Consider the following 15,046-nt stretch of genomic DNA (forward strand, 5'->3'; position numbering starts at 1 on the left):
CACCTCAACTTACGAGCATTTCGAGATACGAGTAAAATTTCGACCAAATAATTATCTCTAGATACGAGAAAAAAAATTGAGGTGGCCAAGACATGAGCGGCTGTTTATCATTGTAGCGTATCTTTTTTGCCGCATCTCTTTCGTGTATAACAGATATCTACGAGCACTGGGCGGAGCGTTGCATTTTCCCGTGTTTTTCCCCGTTAGTCAATGAATAATACAAAGTGAACAACAATGGATCCAAAGCAAACAGATGGAATGAAGAGTTGTGCAAAGAAAAGGCGAACATTGACAATCAATATTAAGCACGAAATAATTGAAAAATATGAGAGTGGAGTACGTGTCACAGAGCTTGCTCATTGTCATGGATGATATCGTGTCACTTGGAAATTCCTTGGGGCTGGAGGTTAACGAGGCAGATGTGAATGACCTAATCGCCGAGCACCACGAAGAACTGATGACACAGGATTTAATCGAGCTCCAGGAGGGTGAACATTTGGAGGTGTTGCGGGAACTCAGTAGCGAGGAGGAGGCGGAAGAGGGGGACCGCCTGGCTACAAAGGATACCAAAGACATGCTTGCGAAGTGGCAAGAGTTTTCTGATTTAGCAGAAAAGAGGCACCCTGACAAGCTGGCAAGTGGTCGCGTGTTATCGTATTGCGAGGACATTTGTGCGCGTCATTTTCGAAATATTTTGAAGGGAAGGCAAAAACAAACAACCCTTGATGCGTTCCTTTTAAAAACTCCCGCTGAAAGTCCGGGTGGAGTCAACCCGGAGAACAAAGGTAAAAAAAAAATAGACTTCAGTTCTGTGTAAAGTTACATTAAACGCATGTTTGAGTGTGTCTGTATATATTAATCCAAGTTAATTTAAATTTGGTTGTTCTGTTACGAGTGCATTGCCGTGGAAAGTCACCCCCCTTCTCTCTGTCCGTCTCTCTTTCCCCTCCGCAAAATCCGTCCAATTTTAATATACTATTAAACACATTTTATTACTATTAAACAGTGGCAGGCCGTCAGGGCCTTCAAGGCCTTCTCTGCTGGCCTAAGAAATATCTGAATCATATTTTGTTTGTGTGTGTATGTGTGTGTGTTTGTGTGTGTATGTGTGTGTGTTTGTGTGTATGTATGTCATATTATATTTTGTCCATCAATACTTATTATTCCAAATGGTCTGTTAGCTTCCTTTCATTGCTTTTCCCCCTGGTTGCACTGCTTCCCGATGTGTTTTCATATTGAAGCATTTAACCAATCACATTTCAGCCATTATTTGTTGCCAGATCAGATCTGCCTCAAAGCCTTCACGATCAGCTCTGCAGGCTCTGCTGCATTAAACTAGACTGTTGCTTTTAACCAATCAGATTTCAAGTTGGCAACCCCACAATGCTTTTTCATACGCATTAGCATTTTGCTGGCTGGGATATGTCATTGCTTTCACCAACTATGATTGGCTAGTAGGCGGGCCAAAGCCATAGTGAGGCAGCCAGGGATCGCAAACTCCACCCACAATGGCCGACGGAAGCAAAAAAAAATGGATTCTGTTTGCTCACAAAGCTATTTTCCAGACGGACTTTTCCAGAAAAAAATGGACATCATTAAGAAGGGACGGTCAACTCCGAAGCTAGCAAGCCTGTTACAGTGTGTAGTCTTGTCATTTCACGTATCGACGTTCATCGCTGTCTTTTTACCGGGGAAATGATACTCCGGGCCCGGTTCTGATGTCTAAAAAGCTCCAGTATTTGTATTTAATCAATAAATGCTGTTTTCGGATGGATTTTACCCCATTTTCGGACAATGTTTGCCCGTACGCCATTGACGTTCATCGCTGTCTTTTCCCGGGAAAATCGCCCCCCCCGGCCTGGTTTTAATGTGTGAAAAGCTCCAGTATTTGTATTTAATCATGAAATGCTGCTAGGAAGTGTATTTTACCCCATTTTTGTGCATTGATTTATTGATTTTTTATGTGTCGCAGCTCTAGCTGCAGTAGATGTTTTATAGCCATAAAATAGTTTTTGAGGGTTGGATTGATACGTTGAAGGCGCTACGAGAAAATGCACCGACCGCCACTGCTATTAAACCACTAGTTATGTGTTACTTTGTTAATAGATGGCGAATTAGAAGAAACAAAACATTTTTTCCAATCCAATATCCTGTTTTTGGTGTTTTTTCAGAGGGTTGGAACGAATTAATTTGTTTTTAGTTCATTTCAATGGGAAACGTTCGTTCGAGTTACGAGAATATCGACATACGAGCTCAGTCCCGGAACGAAGTAAGCTCGTATCTAGAGGTACCACTGTACCGTATTTTCTTGCATATTGACCGCCTCAGCGTATCGTACCCTTAAAATTGCCTTAAAAATCATAGAATTTTACAATTTCTCTCATATATAGATGCCCCCTGATTCACAATTTTCCTAAAGGGTGTTGCCTGCACATGGACGAATTAAAAAAGGAAGTCACGTGAGCAGTACAACCAGGAAGTATGTCCGTAGCGGTCCAGTTTTGTCATACCATCCCAAATCACCAAGTCTCTGGATGCAAGAATAGCATGAGATACCCATTAACCAGGTATCAAGGCTGATATTTTAATGATCGACCGAAAAACCTTCGATCAGCCTTAACAAATATTGGAATGTGCTGACATGGTAAACACAACAAACACATGTATCAAGGCTACTTGTGTCTGGCCAGTCAAAGCACGTTTATCTACCGGTAAAAGGTAAGATGGCAGCGCACTGAGCGAGCAATGGCAGGCACAAGCAAGATATGTTATATTTTTTCTTGAATTTTATTCATAGATGTCAAAATAAATTTAGTTTAGCATTTTATCTGTTTATCTTTTCTCAATTTTTAAATAAATGACCGTATCGGCCACAATATCTTGCGTTATGGCGTTTCGTATTTGGCACCTGGAATGTCATGTCTAATTTGTGCATATATAAGCTGTACCCATATTTTTTTAAGTTACAAATACGGCTTCTATGTGAGAAACATATACTATACATATATACTTCAACCTGCTACCCAATTGAAGGCGCTACAGAGCCGTAACTGCCCAGACAAACAGACTCAAGGACAGTTTCTTCCCAAGAGCTGTCACCATACTGACCTCGAGTTCTGCACCTAGGTTCCTAATCAAGACTTATTACTACTATTTATTTATTATGTTGACCACTTATTTATCTATTGCTATTTAGTAATTATTTATTCGTCTATTACTATTTATAGATGATTGATTTATCATTACTATATATATATTGATTATCTATGAGTTTGTTTAGTTGTTGTTGAGTCCATAGACTCGGCGAGTGGTGCGCTCACAACAACTTGCCGCTGAAAGTCACCAAAACCAAGGAAGTCATCCTGGACTTCAAGCCCACTACGCTCCGCACCGCTGACCTCACTTGGACTACTTTTTTATTTATTTCTTATTTATTGATTTGTTAATGATTATTGACTTATCATTACTATATATTGATTTTCTATATGTTTGCTTGTTTGTTGTTGCGTCCATAGACTCAGCGAGTGGTGCGACTTGTCCCTGAACATCTCCAGCATCCTGGAGTTCAGACGGAACAAGCCCGCTCCGCTCTGCTGACTTCTGTTGGACTACTTATTTATCTCATCCCACCTAATTTTCTGAAACGGTTTATCCTCATTAGGGTCACGGGGGGTGCTGGAGCCTATCCCAGCTGACTCCGGGCCAGAGGCAGGGGACACCCTGAATCGGACACCCTGAATTGGACACTCTAAAATTGCCCCTAGGTATGGGTCTGAGTGTGCACTGCTGTCCGTCTCCTTGTGCCCTGCGATCGGCTGGCCACCGATACAGGGTGTCCCCCGCCCCTGGCCCAAAGTCAGCAGGGATAGGCTCCAGCACCCCCCACGAGTGATAAAGTGGATAAAGCGGTTCAGAAAATGAATGAAAAAAATCTTCATAAATGCCATTAGAATATGCACAAATCTGACTTAAATTTTACCTTATTTTACACATCTGTCCTCACTTCTCATGCTCATTCAAATGACTTTTCTGCTGAACGTGTCACTTGAGATAGTCAAGTTTCCATTAATATGCAATATTTTTCCATGATTTTGCTTTGATTTATTTAATAAGGGATAGCACATATTAATGAACATATTTATATTCATGTTAATGAACATAATATATATATATAAGATTGTAGCCGAGGGCTAATTTCCATTTATAGTCCATTGTGTGGGTTGAAGACAAACGATCACATATACTAGACACACACGCACGCACGCACACGGATAGTCCGACGTTCATCTTGTGTGTGGATGCTGCTGGCTGACTTTATGGTAAATCCAGCCTTAAACTACAAGTTTCACCGTCCTCATGCTTTGAAAAACAAGGACAAAGGCTTGCTGCCTGTCTAATCGATGAGCAACCGGATAGCCTGGATCACAAAAGCCTTCACAAACCGTTTCATCCTGAATGTGACTCTGTACCTCGCTGAAGGGGGCTCCCCTTCAAGATCTGGACTATGCGGGAGGGCTTGGACTAAATTGAATTGAATGGTTTTAGTCATTATACAAGTATATTGAGATTAAAAAAGCAGTTTTTACTTTTTGTTGATTTGGTTCACTTTCTAATGATTTGGGGGCTGTACTTCCTGTACATTCTGGGCCACAAGTGAGTCTTCCCAGTTTAAACCTTTATAGAACAAGTGACTCCAAGTGAATCATGACAAAAAAACAAAATGAGAAAATATTAAATGACTTAATAAAATGTATGCATCGACCAGGCCTAGGTTTTAGTAAACCCGACGACGAAGCAACCACAGATGTCCGCTTTTTTGGTGTCTTTTTCCCCAGTAGTAGTTGAGATAGGGTGCCATTGTCCCATTCCTGGCTGTTGCTAGGCTACCAGAGGAATCTCAGTGCTCGCTTTGGCACAGCTTTGGTCAAATGAGGAGGGGGCGATAGAGCCGCTGTGCTCTTTTCTAGATGTTTGCAAACAAAATAAGTCCCACTTTCCCCGCTCTCGCCTACATTCTAATCTTCAGCTTTTTGAAAATCACGTTAGTTCCGCGGCACCGAACGTCGCCGGTTACATCTGTTGAGGGGCCACGTGCCGACTCGTGATAAACAAAGTGAATCAAACTGGCTTTGGAGAGTTCGTCCTCTGAGGGTTCATTTTAGGCCGTTGCGATAAATAGGCTGATGTCACACTCTGCGAAGCAGTTGTATTCTATTATCCTCTGCTGGCCAATCAGCAGGCAGCAGGGGGTCTCTCTACATTCCCCTCCGTGAAATCATTTCGGGGCTTGCAAATGGAAAAATAGACCATGTTTCTGAGGGTATTCTAACACCTTAAAGCTGATGGGCTGCTTTTTGATGGTGATACCGAATCAGTTGAAATGGATGAGAAAATGTAATTTAAGGAGAATTTGCTTGCTCTTGTGGTCCAAAAACTTTTAGTGTTTACATGTCACTTCCTGTTAGATTTGGGTTATTTTAAAAATAAAAAAATAAAATAAAATCAGACTTAGGCTTGTCATCATCATTGACTAGACAAAAGCCTAATTGTCATCATACCCAGCTGCGTATGACGAAATTGAAAGTGCTTCTCCACAAAGTGCGCTTTTCTCAGGCAAGAGCCCAACCAAGTGATAGTTTCAGACTTGCTGGCATTCTGCCATGATGGATACATCGCATCACCTTTTGAGTCACTTCCTGTTGATTTGGGGATATTACGGGGTCACTGCCTTTTAACTTTGAGTCACTTCTCTTTGATTTTGAGGTCACTTCTTGTACACTTTAGAGCAGGGGTGTCAAACGCAGTTTGTTTCTCGGGCCATATTCACGCCAACTAGATCTCATGTGGCCCAGACCAGTTTATTTATTAGCCATCAAATGGTAATTTAATGGCTGGCATTGATGGCGTTAGAGGTCCCATCTAGTCGAAATGTATAGGACATTTAGCATCGTCAATGGCACTGAAAGATGAACATCCACAGCCAGTTTAAGTGAATTGGACCTCTATTGTTGTCAATGGCAGGCGGTGAGTTAATCTTGTGGCACGTCCTTACCATTTTAGGGTAGCTACAGGCCAATTTTGGATAATTTCTTATTGATTTGGGGGGAATTTGTGGGCTGCTTCCTATGTGTTGGTCATTTTCTGCAGATTTTTGGCCATTTCCAGATTATTTCCTGTTGGTTTTGAGGCATTTTAAGGTTCCTTGTTAACTCATTGGCTTCCATTGACGGGGCAGTTTTGACTCCAGGGAGCGAAAGAACAAAGAAGACTGCGGATAATGCATTGAACAAAGTGCAATAGTATGTGCACTAAATCACAGAAATGACAAAATGAGAGTTTTACAGGAACCGAGTTTAAGAAAATAAGAGCATTTCATTCTGTAGGTACAGTATGAGTGAGCTCGAAAGTTAGGGAGAACACCCCTGTCGTATGCTTGATACAACTGCTTTTGAGCAGGGATGGACAAACCGGTCCTCGAGGGCCGCTGTGGGTGCAGGTTATTGTTCCAAACGATCCAGCAGACAGTTTAACCAATCAGATTTCTGCAGTAAACAAGAAGCACCTGACTGCAATCCATTGATTGCACTTGTAGGACACGAGATCGGTGAAAAGATACCCTCTCTATGGGTTGGAATGAAAACCCGCAGCCAATGCGGCCCTTTGTGGAATAGTTTGCTCACCCCTGGCTTTAGAGCATTCATAGGTCACTTCTGTTGGATAGTGGGGAATATTCAATTCATTTTCTGTTAACTTTTGGGGTATTCCTGCGTCACTGCGTGTTCATTTTGAATCACTTCCTGTTGCTTTCGGGGCACAGTTGGATCACTTCCGATTGAATTTGGGTCATTTTTTGTTTGATTCTTGCACATCTGAATCTCTTCCATTGATTTTGGGGCATTCCAAGGTCAGACCCTTAAAGATTTCATTTCCTTATTTTTCTTTTTTGGCAAATGTACAGTTCACTTCCTGGTAATTCTAAATTATAATTATGACTTTCTGTGGATTTCTGGTTACATTTTGTTGATTTTGGGGAAATTGTACAGTTGTTACATGCCTGTTGATTTCAGGGTACTAACTGGTTATGTGTCGTCACTTCCAGTTGATGCTGGCCATTTCCAGTTCATTCCGTTTATTTTGCATTCAAGGAAGTGCATTGTGAATTTTTGGAACATCTTACATTTAGAATGGTCAGAACGGGTTGGGCTGTGCAGTGTGCCCAAAAAGCGGACATGAAAAAAGGAGCTATTTTCAGGCAGTATTCGTATCAATTTTTGGGGTTGAATATTTTTAGCGTTGTGATGATTCCTTCAAATATCCTTCAATTGCTAGTTTTGCATTTGCTGGAGGTAAGCCCCTCATTGTTTGTACAATTGTGTACAGTGGCTGCTTGATGATCTACTGATGAGCTGGCACAAGTGCTGACACAAGTAGTATGTTTTTGTATGGGCCATAAATACAAAAGCAGGAATGATTAACCAAGTTTGTCGAAATCACATGGCGAGAGGTGGCGTTCTATTGGTTGGGCCAGGGTACCTTTTGTCGCTTCAGCTTTTTTAGCCCTTCCTTGTAAAGTAGCAAAACCAGAGGAAAACAATGGTGCTACCAAGTGGTCCTCAATCATGCCACTCAGCACTTCATTTACCTTTGTATCATATAATAATTTTGATTTTTATACTCTACCATGCAGCCACCTAATGCAGTCGGGGTTCACTCGCCCGACTTCGGTGCGGTAAAGTGTGGGATAGATTCACACTTGGCGGTGCTATGATTGTGAGTGAAAATGGTTGTCTGTCTCTCTGCGTGTCCTATGACTGACTGGCGGGCGACCTGTCATTGGTGTGGTCTACCTTTCGCCCAAAGTCAGCTGGGATTGGCTCCAGCATCTTGCTTGACTGGTGTTTCCGAGTCACTTATTTTTTCCATACCAAAACTAATGAAAATCTACAGGATTCAGTTCTCACCAAAACGTTTCCATTCATCCCACTTGATTCTCAATTTAGACCAACAGAATTCCATTGATGATAATTATTATTGATCCTGTGTTTGATCCCAGGTTGGGCCTCCTGTGTGGAGTTTGCATGTTCTCCCCAGGCTTGTGTGGGTTTCCAGTTTACACCCACTTTCCAAAAACATGAATGGTAGGCTGGTTGAACACTCTAAATTGCCCCTAGGCATATGTGTGACCGTGAATGCTTGTCTATTTCCTTGTTCCCTTCGATTGGCTGGCCACCAATTAAAGGCATCCCCTGCCTGGTGCCTAAATTCAGCTGGGATAGGCTCCAGCACCCCATGCGACCTTTGTGAGGATAAGCAGTTTAAAAAAAAAGAATGAATGAAAATTCAATCTCCATTTTTTAAAAACCAAGACACCTTACACAAACTAAACTACAATGGCATTAATGGCCCAAAACACACCAGTATTATTTTATACTGCATTAAATGTATTCATTGGAATAAAACTGGTTCAAACTGGTTAAAAATATTTGTTTTTACTCTAGTTTTTTGTGGAGTGACAACGGGGCAGATGACATCCTTCCATCCATGTCACCTTATTAGGAGCCCCCTCGGCTGTGATGTAATGTGACCGCTGGAACCAGATTAAACTGGACTTGGGACGGGGCTAGAAACTTTGCTCTCGCCGGCCTTTCGGCCAGCCATCATAATGAAACACCCAAATAAGCATATGCGCTTAAATAAAAAATAAGAAACTTACAGACGGGGTCGTCCAGCCTCAAGCTCTGCCTCATCCGAATGGACGACGGCACCGTGTTCTCGATCAGCTGCGCAATGGACTGAAACATCAAACAACGGCAGGGAATTCTCAAAGGACGTGAAAAAGTGGCGGAAGTGGCGTCCCGCTTTTCTTGTTAGTCACTTCTTTTACCTCCAGTCCGAGCGTGTCCAGCATGTCCCGTTTCTCCCGCTCACCTGGCCCGATGTGCCGCTCGGCGAAATCGTCGTGCCGAGGGAGGATCCGCTCGATGCGCCGAGAGCAACCGGCCGCCGACGTCCGGACTCCGCGCGTTGCCAGGGACGCTCCGAGTCCGGTGGAGCCCCGCGGCGGGCGACTCCGCTCGGCAGCCCGTACGGCTCTGGCCGAAAGGACGCCCCACGACCTGGCGCAGCGTTGCATTTCGTTTACCAGGGGAAAAAAAGAAAAAAGTTGGAGAAGGACGGCAAGGCACGGCCCGATGCCAGGAGTTGGAGGAGGATGAAAAGATACCGCCACCGCCGCCGCTGCTTGTGCCGCTGGCCGACTCCAGAGTTGATACAAGTGCACGCAGTTGCACAAGCGCGGGCCAATCAAAACGGAGGAAACCGACCGACGTCACTGTAAGCCCAAATTGAACAGCTGCTCAACTTCCTCACGTGATGAACACTGTTCTGCCTCTGGATCTTTTGGCTATCTGAAATGTCAGCCCACCCCCGCAACAAAGTTTGAATGGGGCATCGAGGGACACACACACAATTGAATTGAATTGAATTGAATGCTTTTGTTGTCATTATACAAGTATAAGGAGATTTAAAGCTTCACCACAAAGTGCACTTCCTTTCGATTTAAGGTCAGTTCCTGTTGATTTTGGATCCCTTACTGTTGATTTCTAAGCGTCCTTTTGTTTTCACTAAACAGGTTTTGTCTGGACGCGGTGGGCGATTGGTTTGCGAGTAGTCAGATGGTATATTCTCCAGTACCCCCGCGAACCCTGTGGAGATAAACGGGTCAGAAAAACGAATGAAATGCAAAAAAAAAGGTTATTGCCTGGCTGAAGCCATTCAAACAGAAAATGAACAATGAGGCCAACTAGCGGACGCAAAACAATTACCACCCAGTGATTATATGGAAAATCCATATAAATTCCATTCCTTCCCACAAAAAGCGTAAAATCTCATCTCATCTCATTTTCCGAACCGCTTATCCTCACTAGGGTCACAAGGGGGTGCTGGAGCAAATCCCAGCTGACTTCAGGCCAGAGGCGGGAGAACACCCTGAATTGGTGGCCAGGCAATCGCAGGGCACAAGGAGACAAACAACCATTCACGCTCACACTAATACCTAGGGGCAATTTAGAGTGTCCAATCAGCCTAGCTGCTAGGACAGACATGGGCAAACTGCGGCCCGCGGGCCATACACGGCCCGTTAGGCTTTTTAATCCGCCCGCCGACGTTGTCCAAATTATAGTAAAAATAAATGACCTCATTCATTTTCCTGCAATACCCTCGTTTCCCCAATAGATGGCGCACGAGCCTAGTAAAAGTATGTAAATGTGTGTGGGAGCTACTTGAGAATACTGACACATTTCTGAACATTTAACTTTTACCGTGGACATCCTGACACACATGAACGGGCTGAATGTGAAGCTACAAGAGGAAAAACAGTTTGTGCATGAAATGCAAGCTATATGTGTGTGTGAACAGACCTTTAGTCTGATGAAAACCAAGAAAGCACCCCATAAATCCCAGATGAGTGATGAGTATGTTCATACTTTAGTCCTTTTTTTCTGTTTGTTTCATATGTACTCTTAACGGATGCATTTTTTTATGTATCTTATCTTGTGCTGACCCGGCCCGTCTGTCAAATTTTTAAAGTCAATGTGCCCCCCGGGCCGAAAAGTTTGCCCGACCCTGGCCTAGCATGCATGTCTTTGGAATGTGGGAGGAAACCAGAGTGTTAGAACCGTTCTAGACACCTAAATAATCGTCGTACAGAGTAAAACATCCAAAGCAGATAGTTTTTTTACTCCTACGGCCGATAGAAGGAGGAAAGGCAGGTCGGATCAAAATGGACGCCGCTCGCTCGCTCCATTGTCTTGTCGTGCCCCCCTCATCCTCTCCCGGAGGAGGAAGGGGAGGGGGCGGACGGACAGAGCGCACGTCCGTCTCGTAGTCTCCTCCAAGCCAAATCCTCCCTCCCACTACCGCCTGGAAGGTTTTATTCATAAGTAGGCGGAGACAAACTTTAGGCGGGAACAATGAAAGGAGGAGGTGATATATACAAAAGTGATGACAGGCCTTAACCAATAGGTGTCAGTAAAATTCTATTCTAGTTGCTAACAGAAAACATGGTATCTTATAAAAAGAATCTAAAAGAATGCATTTCATATTTCACACAGTGAAGTACCCAGAGAAAACCCACGCAGGCCTGGGGAGAACATGCAAAGGACAGTGTTTGGTATCGTCTGGCGGGGAGTATCGCTACCTTTACCTTGTGTGCCCCATCCAGTAAGTCATGTTTTGCTCTTTTTGTTGGTATGCGTGCTCCTGGTTTATATTGTCACTTTTGTATTCACCGTTTTTTGTAAAAAAAAGCCCACGTTTTGCAACAGCAATTTCCCCCCTTTTTCCTGCATCTTGGGTTCAACTTCGCCACGCTGCCAACCAATATTCCCTCTAAGCTGCGCGCGTGCGCTATTGCGCACTACTCTGGTCTTCTCCGCGCACAGCAAATCATATGGATTTCTTAATACATTCCTTTTTACTTTACTGTGCAAATAGAAGAACAAGCTGTGAAATTGGGTGAGAACTGTCTAAATCTGCTGTGTGTGTGGTTATGTGCGTGCGTGTGTTCGTCGGTGTCTAGTATGTGTGATCGTTCGTCTTCAACCTACACAATGCACTATAGTAAATGGAAATTAGCCCTCGGCTACAATCTTACATATTTATGTTCATTAACATGAATATAAATCTGTTCATTAATATGTGCTATCCCTTATTAAATAAATCAAAGCAATATCATGGAAAAATATTGCATATAAATGGAAACTTGACTATCTCAAGTGACACGTTCAGCAGAAAAGTCATTTGAACGAGAATGAGAAGTGAGGACAGATGTGTAAAATAAGGTAAAATTTAAGTCGGATTTGTGCATATTCTAATGGAATTTATGAAGATGTTTTATTCATAGATATTTTTTCATTCATTTTCTGAACCGCTTTATCCACTTTATCACTCGCGGGGGGTGCTGGTGCCTATCCCTGCTGACTTTGGGCCAGGGGTGGGGGACACCCTGTATCGGTGGCCAGCTGATCGCAGGGCCCAAGGAGACGGACAGCCATGCACACTCAGACCCATACCTAGGGGCAATTTTAGAGTGTCCAATCAGTCTACAATGCATCTTTTTAGGATTGTCAGGCCCCAGAACTAGACTGGTGGCTGGTTGGGCCCGTCACCCAATCACAGGTCCAGCCCCTAATGACTCGAGTGCTGCGAGGTGTGAGCCATTACCCTACAAGGAGTATTTAAGGCCACCAGGAACATGACCATGCTGCTGGATCGTCAAACAGAATACTGTGAGGTACCCTTTCGCGTTTTGCCTACCTGTCTATTTGATACTCGACCTCTTGTTTACACCCAGGATTCCGACCACGCTCTGCCCCCTACGACCACGGATCACGGACCAAGGACAACGACCACGGATCACGGACCAAGGACAACGACCACGTATCACGGACCAAGGACCACGACCACGGATCACGGACCAAGGACAACGACCACGGATCACGGACCAAGGACAATGACCACGCCGACCTTACCGCTACGGCTTACGACCCGCCTGTGCCGTCACCTCTTGTGCTCGCCCGCCTCGGGGACGATCGAAATAAAGATTTGAACGAACCAGACTCGCACCCTCGCCTGCTTTGGGGTCCTCCACCCCCGTCCGTAACAGCGATGTGGGAGGAAAACGGAGTACTCAGAGAAAACTCACGTAGGCCCAGGGAGAATATGCAAATTCAACACAGGTGGACCGAGCTGAATTTGAACCCAGACCCCAGAGCTGTGAGGCTGACGCGCGAACCACTCATCCGCCGGGCCGCCCATTCATAGATATTAATCATTACATTTTATTATTACTAAATCATTAATGTGTAGTAGACATGCACCTGCTTATGGCAGGTGTGATACTGGTGTGTGCCCATAGCGAGCAATGATGATGTTGCTCACACTGGTACTCTGTGCTCAGGGAGGTTGTCTTTCTGCCCAGACAAGCAAAAAATTAGAGGGAACATTGCTGCCAACCCTTAAAAATGACAACCAGAAGTTTAAAATGTTGTGGCAGCCATATTGCTTCTAATGTCAAAATATTTCAATTCTTTCAATGTTTCATATTACTGCAATTGTTGTCACTTCCGAACAATAAATAAAACGAAAAAAATCAAAGTGGGAAGTTGTTTTATTTCAAAACCAAGGCTACTCGCGTCTGGCCAGTCAGAGCACGTTTGACTAGGTAAGACGGCGGTGCTCCGCCCTAGGAAAGATGGCCGTGCCCTGAGCAAGCACACGTGAGTTTTTTTATTTAATTTCATTCATATACGTTGAAATGAATTTTGTTTCGCCTTTTATCTGTTTATCTTTTCTCTATTTTGAAATAAATGACCGTATCGGCCGCATTGTCTTGCGTCACAGAGTCATGACGTTAAGGTGTTATGGCGTTGTCAACTTGCAGTTTTGTGCATGTCGACTTTTTATTCGCATATAAGCCGTACCTCGATTCAGTCATTTTTTGACCGACAAAAGCGGCGTATATACGAGTAAATACGTGTGATGGGAAACCCAATCCAAACAAAAGAGGAAAAGGCAAGACGTCCTTCTCGGCCTTTAATATTATTCACCGCATCATTCTTCTGCAGTGAAATTTTGCTTTTTCTTCGGTGCTCAGTGCCACCCAACTTAGCGCCGAAAAATAAGCGATGCCGTTTTTTTTCTTGTACAAATATGCTGTTGTACAAGGACATGACACTCAAGACGATAGCCAAATTCAATGGCTACGAGCATGTTGTCATCAATCTCCTGGACCCATTGTTGCAAACTGCGTGCCAAATCGAAGATGTCCTTCAGATGTTTTAAACAAAGGAAGACCACATTCTTCATCCTCATTCTCATCGTTGTCCGCTGCCCTCACACCCCAATGGCATCATTTCAACGAGGTCCTCATTAGTTGGGGGGTTCTGATTATATCTAGTAGTGCATTGATGACGTCCTCTTGTCATGCCAGCTTCACGGCTTTATTTCTAAATCATAAATAAACCGTTAGTCTCTCATAATGTTGGTTCATTTTTTATTCATAGTGGTTACCACTTGCTTAGTGACCTTGGAAAAGGATATTGTGGCCGTATTTTGAATGTTCGCTTCTTCTTTATTAGTAAAACGCACGGTAGATTCATCTATGTCGCAATGATGCGCTACGCCTTAAGCATAGCAACAGCACTTTTACGATCACAGTCATCGTGTCTCGTTCTTTCTTGGGCTTATTGGCGCTTGGGAGACATTTTCAAGGACGATTCTAAATCCAAAGAAAGCTGGAATAGGCTCGGTGTAGTGTTTCTCCAAACGTAATGTGCGCGATTCGACATGTAATCTGAAGAAACCAGGAAATGGCAAGTTGTCGTCCTCAGGCTTTTACATTATTCGGCGCGTCATCCTTCTTCTCTAGCAAAATTAGGCTTCTTCAGCATTGAGGGCCACCCTATTCAGCGCCGCACAAGTCCTGACTTCCGCCATTTTTTATTCCCTGTCTTCTCCTTGCTATTTTTTATGAACATTTTTAATTTGGATACTTAATGTCAAAACCGCGATGAACTGAAGCCATGAAGTGGTGAAGGATGACAGTACATACCACCGGATGCCCACGGAAGAACCGCCCTCTCCCTTCTAGTGGACACCTTAAACAATCACCAGTCCGCCGACCCAAGTGGTGCGCTCATGATTGCATGAGATTTTAATCAGGCAAATCTCAAAACTGTTTTGCCAAAATTTTACCGGCACGTGAAATGTCCAACAAAAGAGGATAAAACTCTGGATCCTAATTACTCTAACATCAATTGTGCATACAGAGCCTTACCACTCTCACACTTTGGACAGTCAAACCACCAGTCATTGTCCATGGCCCCAGCACACACCACTCAGACGAAAAACAAAGCCCAGGAGAAGAGCCGTTATCACCTGGCCTGACAATGCCCTCCCCCATCTCCAAAACTGCTCTGAACAAACACAGTGGGACTTTCCACCATGAGGACCTGGGCACATTCACACAGTACTGCCTTTTCTATTG

The 15,046-nt window shown here is 43.8% G+C and overlaps 1 protein-coding gene across 1 annotated transcript in view; it reads right to left on the reverse strand.

Moving 5' to 3' along the window:
• Window positions 1-9,295, reverse strand: part of gldc (glycine dehydrogenase (decarboxylating)) — a 35,748-nt gene extending 26,453 nt beyond the window's left edge. Inside the window, exons 1-2 of the mRNA XM_077601402.1 lie at window positions 8,885-9,295; window positions 8,714-8,792 (exon numbers count right to left, since the gene is read on the reverse strand). Coding sequence (XP_077457528.1) covers window positions 8,714-8,792; window positions 8,885-9,133 — 328 coding nt within the window. The 5' untranslated portion in view covers window positions 9,134-9,295. The remainder of the gene's footprint in view (window positions 1-8,713; window positions 8,793-8,884) is intronic.
• Between the last annotated feature and the right edge of the window lie 5,751 nt (window positions 9,296-15,046).

The sequence above is a fragment of the Stigmatopora argus genome, chromosome 5 (genome assembly GCF_051989625.1).
Source record: "Stigmatopora argus isolate UIUO_Sarg chromosome 5, RoL_Sarg_1.0, whole genome shotgun sequence".
NCBI classification, from domain to species: Eukaryota; Metazoa; Chordata; class Actinopteri; order Syngnathiformes; family Syngnathidae; genus Stigmatopora; species Stigmatopora argus.